The following is a 24,338-nucleotide window of genomic DNA, read 5'->3' on the forward strand; positions in this document are numbered from 1 at the left end:
ATGCAGCCCAAATTTACAGCTTGTGTTGGACATTTGGATTTGTCTGTTATTTGGTGAAAGTGTTTTCATAAATCATATTTTATATAGGTTGTAGTTTTTTTCTTATTGGGCCTTCATATTGTGTGAAGATAATGACCATCATGACAGATTCATTAATTTCATTAGGGTTAGGGTATCATTTATTTAAATAAAGCTATTTAATAAAGATTCTGCTTACCATAGGACACCCGGTCTCTTTCCTGCTCTCAGTAATGCAAAGTTGTTAATAAATTTGTAAAAATATATAAATATTTACTGACATTTAAACATGATTATTTTACATTAACATACATCTAATGGTTTTTTTTTCTTTTTTCTCTTTTTTTCTTCATCTGAACAAATTTTTAACTATAAATGCAATATTTATACTCCTCCTGAAACTCTTTTACACTCACCTTAGAACGTATATCATATGTGACTGTATGGGCTGCTTTTCTCTGTACGTCATAACAAAAAAGAATGTTAATGTTCTCTATCCATGATGGCATTTGCAGGCGTTTGACAGACTTGCCCCTCATTTCTGTCGTTTATGAAAAAGAATATGGGATTTGTCATAGCTAAGTTTTCACTAAGGTTAACAGGCTATGTGCACGCAGGCAATACACTTATTTAAACATGTCTTATGATAAGAATATATAGGCACATTTCTAAAACGTACAGTACATGTTTTAAAACTTATATAACTGTAAAGCAAAACAAATGTATTTCTCATTGAGAAACTATCCAAAAGGCATGTACTGTAGGTCTGTATAAATGTCGTGTGAGGATTATCCTGTTGGACAAAACGTGTAAGTGTAATGAACTGTGTTTGAACACAGAGCTAATTATTTGCAATCTTCGAGAAGTCTATGGGAAAATCTTATGGGGATTTTATTGAAAGGAACCAGTTTTATGCTAGAAGCCGATTGGCCTACAAGGTGACGTCATAGTTCCTCTACTCTGTAGTCACACAGCCCTGGTCTGTTTATTAGACACATCTTGTTACTTTGTTGCATTAAATTACTTCTTCTGTGATTTATAGATTTGCAGGCGGGTCAAACGGTCATCAGCCCAGAGAGATTACAGCAAGCGCTGGGTCAGAAACACATCATTGTGGCTCAGGATCAAAGTCTTTCTGACTTTCTCATTTACAGCCTGTATTTAATGTTGGGTGGTTATGGAAAATCGCAAAGAAGAGTATTACATTTGATCTTGTATCTAATGCAAGGTGGTTTAGATTTTATAAAGTGGTAAATGTATAAATGTAATATAAACTCAGGTTTTAGAGGCATGTTTTTGACAAAATGCTTCTTTTCTTAGAAGGAGGCAACATATATTCAGCAGATCACAACAGTAGATGGACAGACCGTACAGCACTTAATGACCAGAGACAACCAGGTCACTGAGGTATGACTCAATTAATAAAGCTTTTTTCAGACAAGCAGTAAACACACACTCTAAAGTTTGGTTTTGAAGAGATTTTTATTTTGATCTACATTTACTATAATATATAAAATAATAAGTGATTTTTTTCCTGCCCTAGTTTTAAGGTTTTAAACCTTTTTGTCTAAAGATTTTGCAGACAAATGAGAAAAAATTAGTGGTTTGAAGGATAGTGGAAAGTATAAAGATTTCAAATAATAATTTATTAGTATTTTGGTGCTAAACTATGATCTTTAAATAGAGTTTACGAACATGTTATCAAATGATTCTTGTTTTAAATATGTCTGACAAAATTCTAAAGTCTATTATCTATTGTTACACTGAAGTATATTTTAGTTTGTGTCTCCTCTTAATCATTGTAAAAAGTATGACAGTCATTACACTGCAAAAAAGTTAAAATTAAGTGAGTTTCTCCCTAAAATATGTAAAATAATATAAAGACAAGCTTATTTCTCTTTTTCACTTTCATATTTTGTTTTAATAAAAAACTGCCTTAATGTTGACATCTTTGACAAGACTATATTTCTTACTTCTTGTTATGATTTTATGATGTTTAAAATGAATGCTATAACATTTAGGTGGGACAAATGTAATGTGTGTGACAGATTAAGGATGAGGCAGGAATTGATTCAGAATTTAAGCATTTTAATCAATGGTTTAAGCAAAAGATGTAACAATAATAATGGAAAAAGAAATATACATTTACAAAATTCTCTGAGTACACAATGAATGTAAGCCAAATCAAAGCCAAATCAAAGAAATTAACAAAACAAAACAATCCTTAAATCTAACGTCTAAACTTTGCGTCAAAAATAAATAATGAAAATAGAATCGATAACTTCATTCACGACACCCGATCTAAACTAATTAAACTACAAAACTCTAAACTACACAGGGGGCAAAACTCAAACTAATCCTAACTAAATCAATCTAAACTAAAACAAACCTAACAAAAAGGTCATAAGGCTCAGTTTAGAATCACACAACAACCATCAAAGCATTTACTCAAACCCAGCGAAGTTTAACAAGTAAACTTGAATTACCACAGTGAATAATAAATAATAATAAAGATAATAAATCACCTAATAACCTAAGCATGGCATAAATGCAAAAACGTGGCACCCAAAAGTACGCCGAGGCAGAGCGCACATCACACACTGGCTCATCCAGGGATTGGTGGATCTGGCACTGTCATAACAATGATGGTCAGTTACCTAAACCAGAAAGAAACCTAATAGTGGAGTGAGAAGCTGAGAGAGAGTGGTAAGGAAAATAAAAACGCAAAACTAACCTCCAAAACAATATATACAACAACTTACTCCCTTACAATATAACAACTCTTACTCCCAACCACTTTACTTAGTTTTTTTTCCCAAACTCTGGATAACTTAGAGAACTTAGAGACCCCACTTGTATGGTCTGTTGGATGTTATGTTTCATCATTAGGACTGAAACCCTGACTTTGAATTGCAGATGGGGGACGGGCAAATCACTCACATTCAGTATGAACATGATGGGACGTTTCTACAGAAACAACAGATTGAGTTCAGAGCCAATACAAGCACAATTATTTACTTTGTTCACGTTGTAATTGCTGTAATTCAAATGTGACATGATTTCTTATAGGTACTTGAACTGTTTGTGTTTACTTAGCATTAACATTAAAACCAATGCATGATGTATGTCTTAACTAAATCAGAAACTTTTATTGTTTTGTTTTTTTTCTTGTCTTTTTCCATTTTGAACATTTATTTACATAACAATGGCATTTTGAGAGGCCTGAAAACACAAATCTTCGAAAATTGGTTTTGGAAGACCAAATTTTTGAAAATGCTACAGATTTAAATAAAAATTTTGGCTTTGTAGATTACATGGCATGTAAGTGTAGATTACAGATTACCTCACAATAAAACAAAACTATAAACATCATATGTTTGCATGCACATAGTGTATTTTATAAAGAGAAATTGCCAACTACTGGCCTGACGTGAATAGTACAGCATTTTTCGGCCTTTTTCACAGACTCATCTGAATGGGTACGACAGTTTTGACAAAGCTATCCTGTATTCAGTACATTTTTAAAGACAAAAAGGAAAACAAATTCTGTTTGTAGTACATATTTTTGTTTAAATGTTCCCTGGTGTCAGTGTAAATCTCCTCTGTGTTGTGTGTCAGATTGCTCTGTCTCAGGATGGACAGATTCAGTATGTCCCCATCACCACTGAACAGCAGGTTGTGGCCCCTGAAGATCTGGAAGCAGTCGCTCATTCAGCGGTCACTGGTATGACCTTTCACCTTTTACCTTTACTTAAAATGCAAAAAACAGAACTATTTACTACAAGCTTTCATGGCTGCATGAGACTGTAAATAAATGACTTTGTGATATTTAGTTTTTCTGCGATGTTTATATATTGTCATATGAATACCATTTAACCAGATGACTTAAATAGCTTTATTTAGAAAGAATTGTTCATTTTATCATGATTGGGATGTTTTGTTCATGAAGTGGAGTGTATCCACATCAAATATATTAAACAATTTAAAAGCATAGAAAAATACAATAGCGCAAATATTAAAATACAAATAAACTGCGCTTTATGGTTTTCTGGGGAGTCTAACAGTATTCAGCACCCAAAAAATGACTTTTCAGCTTGTTCAAACGACTTAAATTAGTTAAAACAGCACCACTTTTGGGGACAACTTAATTGTTTTATGTTTAATTCACTTAATTTCATAAGAATAATTACGTTAACTTGTTTTCTGTTGGGAAAACAGAAAGGAATTGTGAGGAAGCCAGCATTTTTTACAGTAAGGTACAGAAATTGATCAAACGTAAAATAACATCATACAAATGATTAAACACAAATGCTACAAATCGCTTACAATTCAATTTTTTTTTACTCTTATTATGATTAAATTTGCTCAATGTGTGTGTTTAGCTATTGCAGATGCAGCAATGACTCGGTTTACACTGAAGCCACACCTGAACAACTGGAACAACTGCAAGAGCAGGGCATCCAGTATGATGTCATCACTTTTATTGAGGAGTAGAAACACGACACACACATTATTTATGAACAACATCAACACACACACACACACACACACACACACACACACACGCACACACACAGACAGACAGACAGAAGAATATCTGAAGCTCATCTCAGCTCCAAATGAGCATCACAAACTGCGCTGATCATAAGTAACACAAACTTCTTCCACAATCATCAGTCATTTATAAGGTGAATGTACAGTTAGATCCTCTCAAAATATGATTTATGCCTTTGTAAATATTGAAAGAAATGTATCTTTAGCCTTGAAAAAGAAATAAGTATAGAGAATCCTGTATTTAAGAAGAATAATGGACATGTCTCTGTGGATGCTGCTTTAATGACAGTCTGTATATAACGTTAGGCTGGAGGATTGACGTCATATTGCTATGAAACAGTTCCTAGCTGTAGCTAAAATTCTTACAAAGAAGGTTTTGATCATTTGCTGTTTCATTTTTAGCTTCTTCAGTTTTACAGATATGTCTTTCTTTAAACATGGCTACAGACAGGAACTTTAAATGCAAACCAAATAAATCAAAGCCTCTTTATCTGATTCTAACACTGATTTTCTTGCATTAGTTGTGCTATAATATTGTACAATTCTGGTTTTACAAAGCTGTTGTCTGCTGCATATGATTTAATAATATTTATACTCGTGTACATATTGATTTTTGTTTCTATTCAGTGTCTTATGCATGTACTTTAAGTTGCGTCTGAAAGTTCAGATCAGTTTTTTTTTATCTTTTGTTTGTTTTGTACATTCACTATCAAGAATCCATCAAACTTTCTATTTTTATAAATGATATTCAATTTTAAAGCTACTAAGACAAAGACATCTGAACTTCACTATTCAGCTAGGGTCATCTACAATTATACCTTTAATTCAGTCAGAAGTCTTGATGCTCAGCTGTCCTTCAGTGGTCACATAACCTGCATGATTGTGCAAGCTTTGTTTTCTTTACAGAAAATTAGAAGGATCAGACACTTTGTAACAGAGCAGGCTGCGTAACCTTTTGTCCAAGCACTTGTGATTTGTATATTAGGCTACTGCAATGTTCTCCAGGCTGAACTTCCATCATCTGCTGTGAAACCTCTTTAGATGATCTAAAATGCTGCAGCTTGTCTGGTCTGAGCTTTATTTATCCCAATAGAGTCCTCTACACACATCAATATCACAGGAGAATTGAGCTGGTTTTCTTTCTTCTTGTTCCACTGACGCATGGTGAGTTTGAATGGTTTTTTCATTTGTTTTTTGGATAATCATAGTGTAAATCCTGCCATTACATTGAAGCAACTTCTTGGATTGTGTGTGTTTATGTTTTGTAATGTAAAACCAGGGCTGTATTCTATTTCAGCTGCATTTAATTCATTATTCATACATTTAGTTAATAATAATACGACACATACAGTGATAATTTAATCAGCAATAGAATATGGGGTCTATTTTCTCAGTCTTTAGATGATTTTTTAATGCTCAGTAATAGTTTTTCCAGCTTGAATCCAACTGAAAGATTCAAATGTTTTGTTCTTCAGGGAGAATTACTTTAACATTGCTTTTATCCTTTTATAATCATCTTTGGTGGTTTTGAAGTATTTTGCTGTGCTGTAATCAGTGGAATGATGACACGGTGGCTCAGTGGGTAGCACTTTCACCTCACAGCAAGAAGATTGCTGGTTCAAGCCCCCAGCTGGATTAGTTGGCATTTCTGTGTGAAGTTTGCATGTTCTCCCCGTGTTCATGTGGGTTTCCTCCGGGTGCTCCGGTTTCCCCCAGAGTCAAAGGACAATTCAATTGGTGAATTGAATAAGCTAAATTAGCAGTAGTTAATGTGTGTGAATGCAAGAGTGTATAGGTGTGTATCAGTGCTTGGTTGCAGCTAGAAGAGCATCCGCTGTGTAAAACATACTGTATGCTGTATAAGTTGGCGGTTCATTCTGCTGTGGCGACTCCTGATTAACAAAGGTACTAAGCCGAAAAGAAAACGAGTGAATGAAAAAATCTGTGGATATTGTGTTTAATAATGAGTTTGTGACTGAAAATAATAAATAGAAATGTGAAATGTTTGTTTTTCTCTAACAGCCTCAAGAGACGTCAGCGGAGTAAAATCAGCTCCTCTTTTACCAAAATCCACCATCAAACCTGCAGTCCGGAGCTCTTCTCCATCTACAGCCTGTGTTTCAGAGGAACCAGATGATCAATCCAGGTAAATCAAATCACAAATATGACCACACTTCATCCATTTTACAACTCCAAATCATAATAGAGATTAATCTGTCTGTGAAAACCCAAACATGAAGCAGTGATGGTTGAGCACATCTCACACACTAGCTGCTGTTTAAAATGCTCTGATGTTTAGAAATTGAATTGATAATCTCTAAATTATTTATCAATCTGACAAACATCTTAAACAAAGATTAGATTTACTTGTACCTCAGTTTGGTAGAAGGTTGAATAAAGTTCACCACCAGCCTTACAGAAAATGTGGACTATTAGAGATGAAAATGAAGCTGATTTTCTTTTTTCTAGGGCATTATTAAAGAATGGGGTAACACTTTATATTGATGGTCCATTTGAGTATTAGTAGACTGTCTGCTTAATATCTGTTGATAATATAATCAGCTTGATATGCTCCTTTGACAGACATTTAACTGACTAAAAGAAACTTTGCTAGTACATGTCAACTTACACTAACCCTAACCCAAACCCAACAGTCTACTTATAATCTAATGACAAAACTTAAATGAACCATCAAAATAAATGTTACCTCTTCTTCTTCTTCTTCTTCTTCTTCTTCTTCTTCCTATAGAAACTGTTGCTTTTAACATAGTTGGAGATGTAAGCAGGGGCGTAGCAACCGTGGGGGACGGGGCATACGTCCCCCTCACTTTTAGAGACAGACCATTTAGAAACAGGTGATTAAGAATGCAAACTTTTGGATTTCATACAGTTGTCACTCCCGTTTCCCAAAACACAGTACTAAATAGACTGTTCAACCCTTTACATTATTACTTTCTTACAACATCTTCCTATAGAACTCGTTGCTTTTAGCATAGTTGGAGATGTTGTAAGAAATTAATAACGTAAAGGGTTGAACAGTCTATTTGTTTAGCAAACGCTGGACATTCGTGTAGTAAACGTGTTTTTGGAGGCGTATAAAATAATGTGGATGATTCAGACTTCTGAACACGATAAACCTCAGTGTGTCTGCACAAACTACACTATCAGAATTGACTTTAAAGAAATACCACTGAATATTTTGTTTGAGAAGCACAATTGTCATGAGGGCGGTGAATACTCAATGAACTTAATAAAACTGGGTGCTCTTATTGTGAAAATGCAGATGTTTTGTATTGAATGTCACATTCTCATGTTACGATGTTTCTCTTTTAAAACATTTCTAAAAACAGCTCTGATTTCACTGTAAAACATTGGACATATGTATGATTTGCTGATGTCGCAGTGACTGATATGTTTAGGTTTTGGGTCAGGTAAAGGGCAGCGCTGGACTGTATTCTTTAAAAGTGTAGTTCTAAAAGTGCGCCTTAATGACGCCAGTGGCAACTGCAGTGTGTGTTATAAATGACTGGATGCTGTTCAAACCTCATGCCAGATTTTTGTCACTGGGACTAGATCACAATATAAGCCACATCACAAGTGAGTTCAAAAATATATATTTTTATTATAGACATACACAAAAACAACTGTAACAATAAAGAAGTGAATAATACAATAACAAGACACTATATTTAAACAACAAAGGTGTCAACTGGCTACTCCAGCATGAACCAGTCGTGGTAAGACATCTGTCCTAGAAGAATTCTGTGCTCTGGAATCTGCTGCAGACAAGCCCACATCAGATCACAGCATTCTGTGAAAAACAAAAGGAGAGGTGAGATTATTATTATTATTATTATTATTAGTAAACTGTTTTTTAACTTGTTCTTTGATGAACATCTCACCTTGAGAGAGGGTAAATTTGGACCAGTCATGCTCCAGGTAGTACAGGTCATACGTCGTTGGAAAATCTCCATGCAGCATTGTGAAGAGAAGAACCCCAAGAGAATAGACAGTTGCTGGTTTGGCATGGTAACATCCTCTTTTGTAAAACTCTGGCGGCATGTACGCTTCTGTGCCTGGAGGAGAGACATTTAGTTAAATCTCTGTGTCAGCATCATGTTGATATATATACCAGATGGGTTTCAGGTGTGCTAATTACTGAGCTTTTAAACCGTATATTAATAATGCTTATGTACATTCATAACTAGTGTTGTTAAAAGTATCGATACTGACACTCATCACAGTCATATTTGCTGAGCATGTGAACACCAATGGCCAATCAGTGGTGTTTAACAGCGTTCAATTGGACATTTTTAAAATGTCAGTCCCAAAGTCGATACTTTTGACAACCCTATTCAAAACACCTACCAGAAAAGGTGGAGTATGCTGATTCCATCATGTAATCTCCGCAGCCGAAGTCAATCAGCTTGACCTCCAGTGTGTTTGGGTTTACAAGCAGGTTTTGCAGCTTAATGTCTCTGTGGAATACTTCCCGGTAGCAGCAAACATTGGCAGCATGAACAGCTTGGCCCATGATAGTTTGTGCCGTTTGCTCGGTGAGGACGCCTCCGTTGAGTTGCAGGAATGCCTCCAGGTCCATACTTGGCGTAGGCCGCTCCATGACCATGACATAATGGTCTTTGAAGACCTGCCAGTCAAGGAGCTGAATTATATTGGCACACCTGGAGCCACTGCTGGCCATACTTGCCAAGGTGATCTCTAGAGGTGGCTGGTCATGAGACTGAAAACAAAATAATGATGTTGGTTTTCAAACAAGGATTTTTAACCACAGCCTGTTGTCTAATATTAAATATAAGACATTTTGAGTTGAACACAGTGACTGAGAAGAGAAAAACAGAAAGTGTAGTGTACTTACAGAGCAGAGATCTCGCATACGTGGTGTCATCTGGGCAAATTTAACAGCCACCTGTTTAAAGAAATAAGCGAACAATTAACATGTGCATCCAGATCATTTCATTCAAATCCTGAACAGAGGTTTCATCAATTTGAATTCTCAGAAATGTCAAAACAATGAAAGCATGTTTCTGATGATGTTCTTTAAATAGTGAACTTCATCAAAGAATTTGAGTCTACAGAAATGAATACCTGCAGACCATCCTGTATGCGGATCCCCTCAAAAACGGAGCCGAAACCTCCTTCACCGAGCTGCTTTCCCAGATTGTAGCGGGAGCTGATGTCATCTGTTAAAAAAGAAGAACATTTAGCTGACTGGACACAAAATCTTATTCAATTATAAACCAAATAAAACACAGAGTTTACAACAAATAAGACTTTCTCCATAAGAAAAAAGATTATAGGAAATGAAGGAAGTGAAAACTTCTTTACTCTGTTAAAAATAATTTGGGAAATATTTGAAAATGGAATAAAATCACAGGAGGGCGAATAATTTCGACTTCAACTGTATAATTTTAAAATGTTTGATAAGCCTAAACAAATGTTATGAATTCTAGCAATAAACTTACTATTGTCCAAACAGGTCTCATCATCTGCTGTAAGACTCAGTGCAGAATCATCAGCGGAGTCATCTTGTGAGACCTTCTGGTTCAGTGAAGACTCCGAGTCTTCATCCAGTGCAGAGTCAATGTCAACCTGCACAGAGTCTCCGCTGAACGCTTCAAAGATGCCATCTGTTGAGAACTGCTGGCTCACTGGAGATTCAAAGCTGTTCACTTCAGATTTCACAGTGAAGTTCAAGTCTTCTTCTGCTGGAGCATCAGGAATTGAAGGTTGGAGAACCTCCAGCTCCAGATTGTTCACAGCAGTGTGAAAGAATTTCGAGCTACTGATCGGCTCGTCCTGTAGGTCATGGATCTCCAGTGCAGGGAGCGGATCTAAAGAGGGGAAGGAATATCATTAATATGATTCTGTAACTCTCTTGACTAGATATTTGAAGTTAATTTGCAAAGACATCACTCAATGTATTTTATTATAATCTTGCAGTTTTTCTGTATTGAAGTGATAATTAGCAATAAAAAAGTATGTTTAAACTATATATCTAAAGGCATAAATAAAATTAATTATGAATTTCTTCTTTTAAACACAAAAATAGACCTATTCTGAAGAATATTCCTGAAATCAGCAGCCATTAAACTTCACTGTAGGAACTCAAAATACTGGAAGTCAATGGCTGAATTCAGTATTTGTGTTCAACACAAGAAAGCACCTGAAACAGGTTTTAGGAGTGAATTATGACAGAATATTCACGTTTACGTGAACTGTCCCTTTTAAGAAACTACCTAAAATTCTTAAATGTTTCTAGTCAATTTTATTTCTTATCTTTAAACAGCTACTCTGACATTTTCGGTGTGTTTTAGCATTGTTTTAGTAATTAAAATTCATAAACCTAATTTACCATCAACAGTAGCTCTTCTGGGGAAACAGGCTTGGAAGAGGGGCGGGTCATCGGTTATCGGATGACGGTGGTTTTCTGTCATGTTGCCGGTGGATGCGAGTGGCTCACGGGGTGGTTCGTGTGCACACTTGATACCGAACGCTTTCTTTAAACGGGAAATTAACTTTGAAAAAGCCATTTTATCACCGTTGTGTGGAATCGCAGTAAATACTGAACTACTAGTCGTCGAAAGAAGCAATGAGGGTTTCTGCTTGATTCAGTCAGCGTTAATTAGCCACTGATGATGTCAGAGTTACGTGGTTCCATTTGGAACGCGAAAGAACATTTTCAAAACACGCGGGGACTTTTTAAAACACAATAACTCAAACAACTAATGTTGGCTAATTTGCCTTAAAGTGCCCACACATCCACGTTATACACACACACACACACACACACACTTAGGTCAGAATTATTATCCCCCCTTTTTCTTTTCAGTTTAGTCCCATTATTAATCTTAGTCGACACAGCAGATTGAACCACCAACTTTTCCAGCATATGTTTTACACAGCAGATGCTCTTCCTGCTGCAAGCCACCTCTGGGAAACCTTTTAATTTTTTCTCTATTAAATATTTCCAAAATTACATTTAAGAGAGCAATGAAATTTTCACAGTATGTCTGATATTTTTCTTCTGCAGTTTTATTATTTATTGAGTATAGTATAAATATTACTTATTATTAAGTCTTATTTGTTTTGGCTACAATAAAAGCAGTTTTTATAAAAAATAAAAAATAAATAAAAACATTTTAACGTCATATTATTAGCCCATTTAAGCTTTTTTTTCCCAATGGTCCACAGAACAAACCATCATTATACAATAACTTGCCTAATTACCCTAACCTGCCTAGTTACCCTAACTAACCTAGTTAAGCCTTTAAATGTCATTTTAAGCTGTTTAGAAGTGTCTTGAAAAATGTCCAGTCAAATATTATTTACTGTGATTATGGCAAAGATAAAATAAGTCTTTCACGATGTAATTTCTCATTTTAATAATAGTTTTAAAGGATATCTGTGTGGTATTTAGTGACTCATTATGTTTTTAATTTAAATTAACTAATTTAGTAATGTTTGTATGTAACTGGACTTGTAAAAAAATTTTTATCTAAAACTTCTTCTCAATTAACATTAGTGACAACATTAGAAAACCATAGATAAGAGCTGACAGTTACTTACAGCCATTTATTTATTGCCATCCTGGGTTTTGCTTTCATTTGCAAATTTCTTTCAAAATATAGCACTTAATATTTAATTAGTTTCTGTCATTTGAAAGTAATTGTTTACAGTATTGCAATATTTCCGTCTCTATTGTAATGTTACACTACTTTTGCATTGAATCTGAGCTCATTTTCGATATCATGGGTATGACCTATTATCTAGACTGTATATCAGTGGTTCCTAACTGTTTAGAGTGGCACACTCTAAATTCATTTAAATTCAGTCTCTTCATTTAAGCACACTATTTGCAATTTAAATAAACATTTTCTGTGAATTCTTTACCTTTATGAATTCTTCTTTTTTTACATGAATAATGTTTAGAATAAAGTATAAAGAAAAATATACAACTATAGTCAAAATTATGTTTTCCATGCATTAACTGAGCCCGCCAGTAGGTGGCAGTAAAGCCCTGTTTTAAGTGAATAAGACATTTATTCAGTAACAAAGCAACGGTTGCATTTATGAACAGGTCAATGAATCGACTCTCACAATTCATTTCAACCACAGATTCATTCACCAAAATAACCCACTCTAGCCGAAGAAACCACTGGACTGATGTGAATGCTACCAGGTTGGAATAATGATTAATATTCGTGTAGATTGAAGATTTTGTTGACATTAGGTTTTATAGAGTTACAAAAAGGTAGAAAATTGTTTTAACTGCGAACTGTACTGATTTTGTGTGAACATGCTACATGCTAACACTGTCATGGCATCCAACAACTGCAACCAGCAGGGCATCCAGCATGACGTTTAGTGTTTACTGTTGAGTAGAACCACGACACACACATTATCAACACACACACACACACACAGAGACAGACGGAACATCAGAAACTTATCTCAGCTCCAAATTAACATCACAAACTGCCATGAGAAGTAACACAGACTTCTTCCAGAATCATCAGTCATTTATAATTTTTTGTAAGTTTCATTTATAGCCTTTGTAAATAGTGAAAGAAATTTATCTTTGTGTTCCTACAATGTTTAGCCTTGTAAAGGTAAAATAAATATGTATAGAGAAAACTGTATTTAAGAAGAATAATGGACATGTCTCTGTGGATGCTGCTTTAATGACAGTCTGTATCTGTAGGCTGGAGGATTGACGTCATATTGCTATGAAACAGTTGCTAGCTGTAGCTAAAATGCTTATAAAGAAGGTTTTGATCATTTGCTGTTTCATCTTTAGCTTCTTTAGTTTTACAGATGTCTTTCTTTAAACATGGCTACAAACAGGAACTTTAAATGCAAACCAAAGAAATCAAAGCCTCTTTATCTGAATCTAACACTGATTTTCTTGCATTAGTTGTGCTATAATATTGTACAATTCTGGTTTTACAAAGCTGTTGTCTGCTGCATATGATCAGTGGTGGAAAGAGTACAGTAAAAGTACCATGACTTGCCTATAAATTTAGTGCAAGTAGAGTAAAATTATCTGTTGTTAATATTACTTAAAGTATGAGTAAAAAACAGTCCTTTCTAAAGTACTCGAGAGTAGTAAGTATTACGCTGTAAAAAGCTGATGCATTGGCGACCATAATTCAATGTCCAGTCATCGTCTAAAGACATTTTGATGTACAATAATGATGTCAAGTGACGTTGATATTTGGTTGATTTTAGGTTATGTTATAAAAGCATCAAGCCAATATCTTAAACCAACATCACGTTGATGTCAAATACTGACCAAAATCCAACATCTGATAGCTGTCATTGTGGTAACGTCCACACAACCTCAAGCTGTAACATCTTTAGACGTTGATTTTAGGTTGGACATCCGATTTTCATTTCCAAACAAAATGCAGCGTCTCCATGACATTGGAAGACAACGTCAGTCTGATGTCGTGTTGAGGTCTTGTGCCTGCTGGGTGTTTAAGGCCATTTCGGTCATCATACAGTAAACACCCATGATCTTCTCATCAGTGACATGCATCTAAACAGTCTCTGGGTCATTGAGTATAAAGATTTTGGACAATTTTAATGCTTGCAAACAGTTTGCTGCAATTATAAATCGCCCAAGTCTTGAGGTAGATCTTTATGTTGCGATTTACTTTCTGTGTGCGATTTAACTGGACAGGAATCTCAAGACTGATTTTTCCTATTCCCATAGACAAGACAAAATAAAGTAGTGACTACAGGTTAAAGTAGTGGAGTAAAAGCACCGATACAGCACTGAAAATGTAGTCAAGGCAACACACATTTTTAAAACTACTAAGTAAATTACAATTTCTGAGAAAATGTCCTCAATTACAGCAGTTTAAGTATTTGTAGTGTTACTTTACACCACTGCTTCTCACTACACAAAGTCTGTCTTGAATAAAAAGGAAATCACTTTAAACATTATTATCACATAATAATAATAATAATATCAAAATCACTTTAGACAGTATTAACACATAATTATAATATCAACACAAACAGGAAAACAGTTGTTTACTATCATCAAGTCCTTCAGTTCCACTCGAGGTCTCCATGATCCATGCCCTGGTTTGGTGGCTCCTGAAAATAGAATTATAAAAAGTCGGTGACCTGATGACCTGAACATTCTTATATTAAGCAATGTGTTCACTTTATTCAGTAGTCAAAATCATTTCACAGGTAAAAACTGATTCAAATAATCAAATTAATAAAGCAACGATAAAAAGGATGATGAGAAAACACTGATCCTTGTTTAATTCATGCTAGAAACATACTAGTAACAATTCATGCTAGAATCTTGCTAACAACTCATGCTGGACTGTCTTGTTTCAGTCTTTAAATGGTTAAATTGTTGACTGCAAGGATCTTCAACATTCTTTTTGTCATCTTGACACTTTTTCAAACTAAATAATCTACTTTTAACAGGCTTTTTCAAGCCACTATAAAGTTTGCCCTCAACCTTTATCATGTCTTTGGGAGGAAACCTATGCCTACAATAAGGGGAACATACAAACTCCACACAGAAATGTAAACTGGCCCAGTCGGAACTCGAACCAGCCAACCTCTTGCTGTGAGGCGACAGTGCTAACCACTGAGCTACCGTGCCACCTGGAGATCATATCTTCTTCAATGGTACAAAGTTGGGGTGTAATGCTGCACAAGAATGATGCTTTGGTTGGGTTTAGCTTCTTTGGCTCTCAGTTTTGTGTCACAGTTTGATTTGATTCTGATTCACAAGTTCTAATTTGTATTCTTGATTGAATTCTTCAGTGTGTTAAATGAAAATATATAAAGCTAGAAGTTCCACACGCTGTTGTTGAAAGAACACTGTATTTGTTCAGTGGTACAGTGATGTTCAGTGGTATTGCTGCTTATTAAACTGAAGTACAAATTCATAAAATGTTTGACATTTTTTTTATTAATATCAGCTCCATTGTTTTCTCCGTTTTAAAGCACACAGTTCTTCTTGAGTCTATATCTAGGGCTTGCGAAAATACCTTTGGGCACTTTGTAGAGGCTTTTTAGATCCAAATTCGTCTGTTGTAGTGACCTCCAATCAGTTCCCAATAGATTAAAACAAATTCCCTCTTATGTTTATTTTTCCAGAAGCCATCTCACTTACAAATACACCAAATCAGCACTAAATAGTTACGAAATAAAAGGCACAACTGGATTATGCTGATTTAAAATTTCCAGCAGTACTGATGCCTACAGGCTTTTTTTTGGTTCTCGTTCTGGAAGTGCTGTCTCACATGCTGACGGTCCAGGCCAAAGGAAACATGGACGGGGAAGTCCTCGAAAATCTGAAAGCAAGGCTCGAGCAGTGGTTGAGGTCAAGAAGGAGGAGCAGCCTGAAGAGGAAAAAGATGACGTTGTTGATGCAGGCGCTCTTGATGATCAAGGTCAGTGGAGTGCAGATTATATTCTATATATTTCATCATTTCCTATATTTGAATGTATTTTAATTGTACACACAGGTGACAGTGATTATAAACCAGCTGATGAGGAGGCCAGATCAAGACTGACTGTCAGGCACTTCACTCCTTTTCCCTCCTGCTCTTCATCATCTCCCGCATCTACCTCACAGAAATGTCCTCGCAGGATGGTGGGACCTCCTCGCATATGTCTTTCAGATTCAGGCTAGGGTTAGTCTAGCTTTTTGGGTCACAGAGGTAAAATAAGTGAAGTTTTACAAACTAATTTCAAAAGGAGTGGGATATTATTAGCTGCTTTTCCACTATCATGCCAAACTGTTCTAAGAACACTTCGGTACGGTTACGGTTGTTTCTCGCTAGTCATCAGACATCCTCAATAAACTACAGTACATTTAATATAAAATAATGATCCAGGTCTAAACGATACAGTTTGAAAACGGTTTTTAAATCATAGAGCAGTCTCTGGCAGAGAAGTGAATAACTCATCACATTCTTACGAAGATATTTTATTCATTAAAGTTATTATTTTATTGACTTGAATACAGACCTACTTCGCCTGCCTGAATGTGAGTTTATTGCACGCAGCGCTGTATTTCACAGCACAAAACTCGCTCTGACTGGGAGAGCACTACCAGCGACTACATGCGCTGCTGAAAGACTTTTTTTTCCTCCTGCGCATCTAATAAAGCGAATAAAGACACGCTTAGCATTGTCAATGTCCAAATTCTACAACAACATCGCTATATCCATGGAATATGAACTTGCAGACTTATTTAACGAGGAAATAATTGCTCTTTTTAATTTAAAGCCACGACAGCTTGTTATTTTAATACCGGCGAGACCACCTGAAGGACGGCGTGTTGTAATGTCGGCCGTCCAAAAGACTTTGCTTGAAAGTTTTACGGAGGGGCACTGTAACTGTCCAAGGTACTGTTGTATGATTTATATTGTAGCCTATATATGCACTAATAAACAAGTCAAAAGAATGAATGAATTAAATAAATATGGATTCTTAAATGTCAGTATTGCTTTTAGTCATAAAATATCAATATGTTTTGACATGTTTTATAAAAATAAAATGAGCATTTTTCATCATTTCAGCTATAGGCAATTATATGATTCAGTTATACATAAGTTATATGACATTTATGGAGCGTGTAACATGTTTCTGTGTTTTTGTTTTTTTTATTCTCTGTGATCTTTAATAGCTACGCAAATATTTTTTAAAACGTCAAGCAATAATTTGCCTACAACTTTTTAGTTAATTATAAACACAAAAATAATTATAATAATAAAAATAAAATGATCAAAATAAAAAGGTAAAAGAGCAACATTTTGCTAAATATAATAGTCCTTTATATGCTTTAAATCCTGCAATATATGTGTTGTTTCATATTCGTTTATTATTTCACTTGCTGCATTCATTATTTAATGTTTGAATACGGAAACAAATAACAGCCATCACTTTAATGGTTATATTTTACCATCAAAATGTAGTATATTTTATATCATTAGCAACTTTTAATATAAAAATACTGCATAATATAATTGATTGTTAAAAATGAAATAATTTAAGTGCTATAATTTTATTATTGAAAGTTTTGCTCACTTTTGACAAGGCCTGTCCAAAATGATATTTCTGCCACTATACAAATGCTCTATTATTGTTGCCTTATCATTGTTTATTTTTCTGTTATGTTCAGAGATAATAAATATTATTTATTTCCCCTCCAATCATTTTCAATCATCGCGTTACATTTCGGTCATTTTCCCTCCAAATAAAATTTAGCCAGAGCTGCGCAACGTATGACCTCTAAATAAATAAGGGTGCTGTGACATGTACCTATATTTAGCACCCCTATTTGATAGAGCGACATAACAGTGTTCAGTCACATGGTTGCTTTCGCTTTTATGATAAAAAAAAACTAGCTTCGGCTATTATTTAAGTTTAATTGAACAAAGGGAGCCGTTTACGTTTACGTATGCGTTTTGTGTAATGTTTTGAAGAGCTTTGTCGTAGGAAATGAAACCTTATCCGTGCTGTCTGGCCTCGTTTTGCACAGTTCTACTTATAGAACGCTTCAGCAAGATAGTGGAAAAGCGGCTATTGACAGCCGGTCCCTATCAGTAATCATAATCCTGCCAATCGTATTATTCCAAATTTAACATAAATATCCAGCTTAGCTTTACTCCCTAGATTCGCTTTGGAAGACCCAACCCATTCATCCCTTCTCCCACCTCCTCAATTCTAGGATCGGGCAACACGGTGGCTCAGTGGCTAGCCATGCTACCTGACAGCATGAAGGTCGCTGGTTCAAGTCCTAGCTGGGCCAGTCGGCATTTCTGGGCAGCATTTACATGTTCTCCCTGTGTTTGCGTTGGTTTCCTCCAGGTACTCCGGTTTCCTCCCACAGTCAAAGACATGTTACGCAATTGAATTAAATAATAGTAACAGTCAAAGGCACTTAATACCAAGCTTCTCTAATTGAGTATGCACTGGTGTGTATATTTCCCAAATGATGTTTAACAGAGAAAGGAAGTTTTCACAGCATGTCTAATAATAATATTTCTTCTGGAGAAAGTCTTATTTGTTTTATTTCGGCTAGAATAAAAACAGTTTTAATTTTTTAAAGAACATTTTAAGGTCAAAATTATTAGCCCCTGTAAGTTATATTTTTTTCAGATAGTCTATAGAACAAACCATCATTATACAATAACTTGCCTAATTACCCTAACCTGCCTTGTTAAACTAATTAACCTAGTTAAGCCTTTAAATGTCACTTTAAGCTGTTTAGAAGTGTCTTGAAAAATATGTAGTCAAATATTATGTTCTGTCATCATGGCAAAGATTAAATAAATCAGTTATTAGAAATGAGTTATTAAAACTATTATGTTTAGAAATGTGATGAAAAACTCTTCTCTCTGTTAAACAGAAATTGGGAATAAAAATAAACAGCGGGGCTAATAATTCTGACTTTAACTGTGTGTGTATATATATTTATATATAAAATTAAATGTCTGCATGTTATTACAAAACATATTCATAAAATTCACACCTGATTACAGTGTTCTTGTTTCTTCTTTTTAGAAGCCAAAAGATAGATGTGGTAAGATTCAAGATGCAGAAATAATATTTAAAAATTTATTTTATTGACATGATATATTACTAACTCTGAACAGTCTGATGAGGTCAGAGTTTTTCATGCGAGAACAGTCTTGTTTCAACCCTTCACAGGTTTCCAAAGTGTCTGAGTTTCCATGTCCCATCTGCAGTCGAGTATACCCCATGCAGAAACGCCTGACACAACACATGAAGACACACAGCACAGAGAAACCACACATGTGTGACAAGGTAAAGCTTTTGAATGCTGCAAATAAACTCTGGAGGGAAAAAAGCTGAGTTCATAAGACATGTTCAATTCCACCGAATGCCTGTTTTGTTATCTTTGGTTTAATGAGGATTCAGTCCCTTCAATATAATAGTAATTGTTGAAGGAAGTGATTCTCTGTAGAGCAGCTCTGACACAGTCAGGAAACACTGCTTTTCATTTACTATGTTAACACTAGTTTAAATGTGTTGCTTTGCAGTTTGGGAAATCCTTCAAGAAGCGGTACACTTTCAAAATGCATCTTCTCACACACAAAGAAAACAGTGGCAACAGCCTGTAAGTGAGATGTCTGGACAAGTATATATGTTTGTTTCTCTTTAAAAATGTTTACTTGTTTGATGAACAGTCATAGTATCTCTTTCTATCTGTGATCCTTTGTCAGGTTTAAGTGTGAGTTCTGCGAGTTCTTGTCCTGAAATGACAAGAAGCATTTGCTCAATCATCAGCTGTCCCACACCGACGACAAACCTTTCAAATGTGAAGAGTGCAAGTATTCAACAAGCAAAGAAGACTTCCTGGTGTTTAACATCGCCATTAAACACACTGGAGAGTGATGTTTTTAATTATTAGGACTGTTTATACTTCAGATAGGGCTGGACAATTAATAGCAGACAATAATTTGTGCATTTTGTCAGTAAAGCTGGTTCTAATAAACATCCAGCACATGCGTTCAGATGCAGTAGCTTTTACTACACACTACACTGAGTTATTGTACACTGATAAGCTATGCAAAACTCTGATTAGATTTAATCTATTGATAATGAAATAGAAATAATCATTCTGTGATAATGACAGCTGCATCACTTCTCAAACTTTGTGTAATAAAGGCTGCACTTGAAATTACGGCATTACAGACCATTTAGGGCAGTGTTTCTTAACCACGTCCTTGGAGGACCACCAGCTCTGCACATTTTCCAAATCTTCCTAAACAAACACACCTGAGTCAGATCATCAGCTCTTTAGCAGAGACTGAAAGACCTGTAATGGATGTGACAAATAAGACATCCAAAACATGCAGTGTTGGTGGTCCTCCAGGAACGTGGTTGAGAAACACTGATTTAAAGGTATGTAAACAACCTAATTAAGGTCCTAACCTATTTCATGTTTTGCATGTTAAATTTCTGTAGCTTCAGAGAATTCAAAATAGTACAATATTCTGTTTATTCAACAAGCGCTAGTGGTATTTCCTGGGTTTCTTTATGGGCATTTGGGGTTTCTGTGAGAGCACCCTCTGGCTTTTGGCAGAGATTTACTATAGATCACACCATGCCTCCCTGACAAGATATGCATGAGAATGTATGATTTGCTCAATCGAGTTTGCAATTTTTCATTACCAATAATGAAACAGGGCTGTTCAATATTTGATTCTGATTGGCTAATGAACATTTTGAGGTCTGCAATTAATTTTTATGGAAGCAAACAGCTAAAGAAGTTCCAGGCAGGCACTATGCTGAATGATTTCAATTGTTTCATAGACCACAAATGGCAGAAATCTCATCACAGTAAAACTATAGGCTTTAGGTGTGGTAACTGTAGTACAAGTGGGATAAATGACTCTGATCTATTGAAGTTGCAGTACTTTTCTAACAATTCAATGCCTGTCAACAATTATGCCTTAGTTAAATTGGTGGAATGTTTTCTGATCATGTCTGTTTGTCTTTACCCAGGTAAAAAGCCCTTTTGTGCCACTTCACGACGCAACACAGGAAGAACTCATTTATAATAACTGAGACTTTGAAACACTCTTCGACCCCAGACGCTGGGGTTGTGCCGATAGACGATCCCATCTTCCATCGCAGATGGCCGACAAACTTCACGGTGCTGAGCTGGCATCGGGATCCATCGCCTCGCCCCGCATTTATATTGATATGTAACTTATTATGTAACTTATTATTTGCATATCTATCCCTATGAGGAAAAGATTTTTCAGATTTCAGAAAATAATACCCTCTCTGAATGTAGCTATAGAGACAGGATCCTTAAATTATTTGTTTCAGACACTCTGAGAAAAGATTCAGAATCTGTTGCAAATGGGTGTAAATCATTTGACTTGCAAAACAAAATGAAGGAACTTTAATATAACATTGTGTTTAAAAAAGCGCACAGACTGACAAACGTAAGTGTAGGGGAAGTAGCTTTGGATTAAAGTCTCTGCCTGTGTATAATAAATATAAATGTGTACATATATATTTTTATCCTAGACTCACATGGCCTTGCATGCATATTTGAGGCCTCATAAATGCACCAGCTGCAGTTTTGCCTCTAAAAACAAGAAAGACCTGCGACACCACATGATGACACACACCAACGAGAAGTCTTACTCCTGCCAGGTGTGCGGCCAAAGGTGAGCAACTGAGAAAGAATCATTCAAATAAATTAGCAAATCTTAGAATTTGTACTGTTTACATTATTAATACAGACACAATCATAAATGTTTCCCCAAATTAAACAAAGAAACACATTGCCCCTCATATTGAAACTCTCATAAATAATTTTTAGGTTCAACCGTAACGGACATCTGAAGTTCCACATGGAGAGGCTTCACACTTAGGAGCTGTCTCCCCGTAAAGCTCGCTCCGTCCCCTCACGGCAGACCATCATCATCAACAGCGATGAAGAAGCTTTAGCCACACTGCAGAGTAAGTCCTGGAATGAATATAATTGAGTGGAGGAACTATGACGTCAATTTTTATGCAAAAATTCTGAAGCGAGTTCCGGTTCCCTTGTCCCAAAGTCAATGGGTTTTTTAAAATGTGATTTTGGTTAAATCGCTTAAATAAGGTTTGTTGCTACCACAAACTCAAGATACTTTCACACTTTATTTTACAACACAAAACACATCAGATACATCCCACTTTTGATTTTATTTGTTTTTATCAGAGACATTATACGTCTTCGAGCTGAACTGGTCTGGAATGCAACCCGCTTTAAATTTACAGCTTGTGTTGGACATTTGGATTTGTCTGTTATTTGGTGAAAGTGTTTTCATAAATCATATTTTATATAGGTTGTTTTTTTTTTCTTATTGGGCCTTCATATTGAGTGAAGATAATGACCATTATGACAGATTCATTTGTTTCATCAGGGTTAGAGTATCATTTATTTAAATAAAGCTATTTAATGAAGATTCTGCTTACCATAGGACACTGTCTCTTCCCTGCTTTCAGTAATGCAAAGTTGTGAATAAATTTGTAAAATATATATAAATATTCGTGATCTAATGATTTTTTGTCTTTTTTCTTCATCTGAACAAATGTTTAATTATAAATGCAATATTTACACTCCTCCTGAAACTCAATTATACTCACCTTAGAACGTATATCATATGTGACTGTATGGGCTGCTTTTCTCAGTACTTCATAACAAAAAAGAATATTGATGTTCTCTATCCATGACCACATTTGCAGCGGTTTAATAGACTTTTTGATAGACCTCATTTCTGTCGTCTATGAAAAAGAATATGGGATTTGTAATTGACAGTCATAGCTAGGTTTTCACTACGGTTAATGGGCTATGTGCACGCAGGCAATACACTTATTTAAACGTGTTATGATTAGAATATATAGGCACATTTCTAAAACAGTACAGTTCATGTTTGAAAACGTATACACCAACTGTAAAGCAAAACAAATGTATTTTTCATTGAGAAACTATCCAAAAGGCATGTACTGTAGGTCTGTATAAATGTCGTGTGAGGATTATCCTGTTGGACAAAACGTGTAAGTGTAATGAACTGTGTTTGAACACAGAGCTAATTATTTGCAATCTTCGAGAAGTCTATGGGAAAATCTTATGGGGATTTTATTGAAGGAACCAGTTTTATGCTAGCAGCCGATTGGCCTACGAGGTGACATCATAGTTCCTCCACTCTATTACTGTAGTCACACAGCCCTGGTCTGTTTATTAGACACATCTTGTTACTTTGTTTCATTATATTTCTTCTTTTGTGATTTATAGATTTGCAGGCGGGTCAAACGGTCATCAGCCCAGAGAGGTTACAGCAAGCGTTGGGTCAGGAACACATCATTGTGGCTCTGGATCAAAGTCTTTCTGACCAGGTACTGCACAGCTACACACTTTCTCATTCACAGCCTGTAATTAATGTTGGTTGGTTATGAAAAATCACAAAGAAGAGCTTTACATTTGAGATTGTATCTAATGCAAGGTGGTTTAGATTTTATAAAGTGGTAAATGTATAAATGTAATATAAATTCAGGTTTTAAAGGCATGTTTTTGAAAAAAAGTTTCTTAGGAGGAGGCAGCATATATTCAGCAGATCACAACAGTAGATGGACAGACCATACTGCACTTAATGACTGGAGACAACCAGGTCACTGAGGTAAGACTCATTTATTAAAGCTGTTTTCAAATAAACAGTAAACACACATTTAACAGTTTGGTTTTGAACAGATTTTTCATTTGAACTACATTTAGTAAAATATATAAAATAATAAGTGATTTTTTTTTCCTGCCCTAGTTTTAAGGTTTTAAACCTTTTTGTTTAAACACTTTTGCAGACAAAGTAGCAAAATTTAGTAGTTTGAAGAATAGTGGAAAGTATAAAAATTTCAAATAATAATTTATTAGTATTTTGGTGCTAAACTATGATATTAAAATAGAGTTTACGAACATGTTATCAAATGATTCTTGTTTTAAATATGTCTGATAAGATTCTTAGGTCTATTATCTATTGTTACACTGAATTATATTTTAGTTTGTGTCTTCTCATAATCATTGTAAAAAGTTTGACAGCCTACAAAAAAGTTAGGATTAAGTGATTTTCTCCTAAAAACACGCAAAATAATATAAAAACAAGCTTATTTTGCTTTTGCACTTTCATATTTTGTTTTAATGAAAAGCTGCCTTAATGTTGACATCTTTTTGTGAAAACAAGACT

The 24,338-nt window shown here is 35.2% G+C and overlaps 4 protein-coding genes and 1 long non-coding RNA gene across 6 annotated transcripts in view; 4 read left to right on the forward strand and 1 right to left on the reverse strand.

Annotated features, from left to right (window-relative positions):
• Positions 1 to 24,338, forward strand: part of LOC108190952 (zinc finger protein 335) — a 78,320-nt gene that overhangs the window by 24,953 nt on the left and 29,029 nt on the right. The window contains 3 exon segments of the mRNA XM_087264034.1: positions 21,941 to 22,080; positions 23,399 to 23,499; positions 23,694 to 23,780. Of these exon segments, the coding sequence (XP_087120160.1) occupies positions 21,941 to 22,080; positions 23,399 to 23,499; positions 23,694 to 23,780 (328 nt within the window).
• LOC110438803 (uncharacterized) lies at positions 1,061 to 5,174 on the forward strand. 2 transcript variants are annotated; one of them, XM_087264801.1, is made up of 5 exons: positions 1,061 to 1,246; positions 1,339 to 1,425; positions 2,935 to 3,005; positions 3,637 to 3,742; positions 4,401 to 5,174. In XM_087264801.1, the coding sequence occupies exons 2-5, from the start codon at positions 1,399 to 1,401 to the stop codon at positions 4,419 to 4,421; spliced, it is 225 nt and encodes a 74-aa protein (XP_087120927.1). In that variant the 5' UTR covers positions 1,061 to 1,246; positions 1,339 to 1,398; the 3' UTR covers positions 4,422 to 5,174. The 2 variants fall into 2 exon arrangements, with proteins under 2 accessions (XP_087120927.1, XP_087120926.1); XM_087264800.1 differs by lacking the exon at positions 1,061 to 1,246 and having other exon boundaries at positions 1,270 to 1,425.
• On the forward strand, positions 4,638 to 17,321 carry LOC147835588 (uncharacterized). Its single transcript, XM_087264035.1, has 5 exons — positions 4,638 to 4,666; positions 5,633 to 5,736; positions 6,595 to 6,718; positions 15,859 to 16,019; positions 16,095 to 17,321. The coding sequence occupies exons 1-5, from the start codon at positions 4,638 to 4,640 to the stop codon at positions 16,259 to 16,261; spliced, it is 585 nt and encodes a 194-aa protein (XP_087120161.1). The 3' UTR covers positions 16,262 to 17,321.
• LOC147835589 (uncharacterized) lies at positions 7,992 to 10,585 on the forward strand. Its single transcript, XR_015497958.1, has 3 exons — positions 7,992 to 8,169; positions 8,275 to 8,404; positions 10,070 to 10,585. It is a non-coding gene; the product is annotated as an uncharacterized LOC147835589 (long non-coding RNA).
• LOC110438801 (serine/threonine-protein kinase pim-1) lies at positions 8,175 to 13,284 on the reverse strand. The gene is made up of 7 exons (XM_087264723.1): positions 10,946 to 13,284; positions 10,056 to 10,424; positions 9,679 to 9,773; positions 9,449 to 9,499; positions 8,941 to 9,313; positions 8,475 to 8,648; positions 8,175 to 8,383 (listed from the first exon to the last, which is right to left on the reverse strand). Exons 1-7 carry the CDS (start codon positions 11,121 to 11,123, stop codon positions 8,286 to 8,288), a joined length of 1,338 nt encoding a protein of 445 aa, XP_087120849.1. The 5' UTR covers positions 11,124 to 13,284; the 3' UTR covers positions 8,175 to 8,285.

Source organism: Danio rerio, chromosome 8 (assembly GCF_052040795.2).
Source record: "Danio rerio strain M-AB ecotype USA chromosome 8, GRCz13ab, whole genome shotgun sequence".
Classification (NCBI taxonomy): Eukaryota; Metazoa; Chordata; class Actinopteri; order Cypriniformes; family Danionidae; genus Danio; species Danio rerio.

Bases quoted from the DNA above. Each gene is read 5' to 3' on its own strand.
- LOC110438803 (XM_087264801.1), top strand. From the start codon at position 1,399: ATGACCAGAGACAACCAGGTCACTGAG. The intron at 1,426-2,934 runs GTATGACTCAAT...TTTGAATTGCAG, and splicing joins GAGACAACCAGGTCACTGAG to ATGGGGGACGGGCAAATCAC. The intron at 3,006-3,636 runs GTTCAGAGCCAA...GTTGTGTGTCAG, and splicing joins CTACAGAAACAACAGATTGA to ATTGCTCTGTCTCAGGATGG.
- LOC147835588 (XM_087264035.1), top strand. From the start codon at position 4,638: ATGAGCATCACAAACTGCGCTGATCATAA. The intron at 4,667-5,632 runs GTAACACAAACT...AAAATGCTGCAG, and splicing joins ACAAACTGCGCTGATCATAA to CTTGTCTGGTCTGAGCTTTA. The intron at 6,719-15,858 runs GTAAATCAAATC...TCGTTCTGGAAG, and splicing joins GAACCAGATGATCAATCCAG to TGCTGTCTCACATGCTGACG.
- LOC110438801 (XM_087264723.1), bottom strand. From the start codon at position 11,123: ATGGCTTTTTCAAAGTTAATTTCCCGTTTAAAGAAAGCGTTCGGTATC. The intron at 8,649-8,940 runs GTAGGTGTTTTG...TCTCTCCTCCAG, and splicing joins AGCATACTCCACCTTTTCTG to GCACAGAAGCGTACATGCCG. The intron at 8,384-8,474 runs GTGAGATGTTCA...TGTTTTTCACAG, and splicing joins CAAATTTACCCTCTCTCAAG to AATGCTGTGATCTGATGTGG.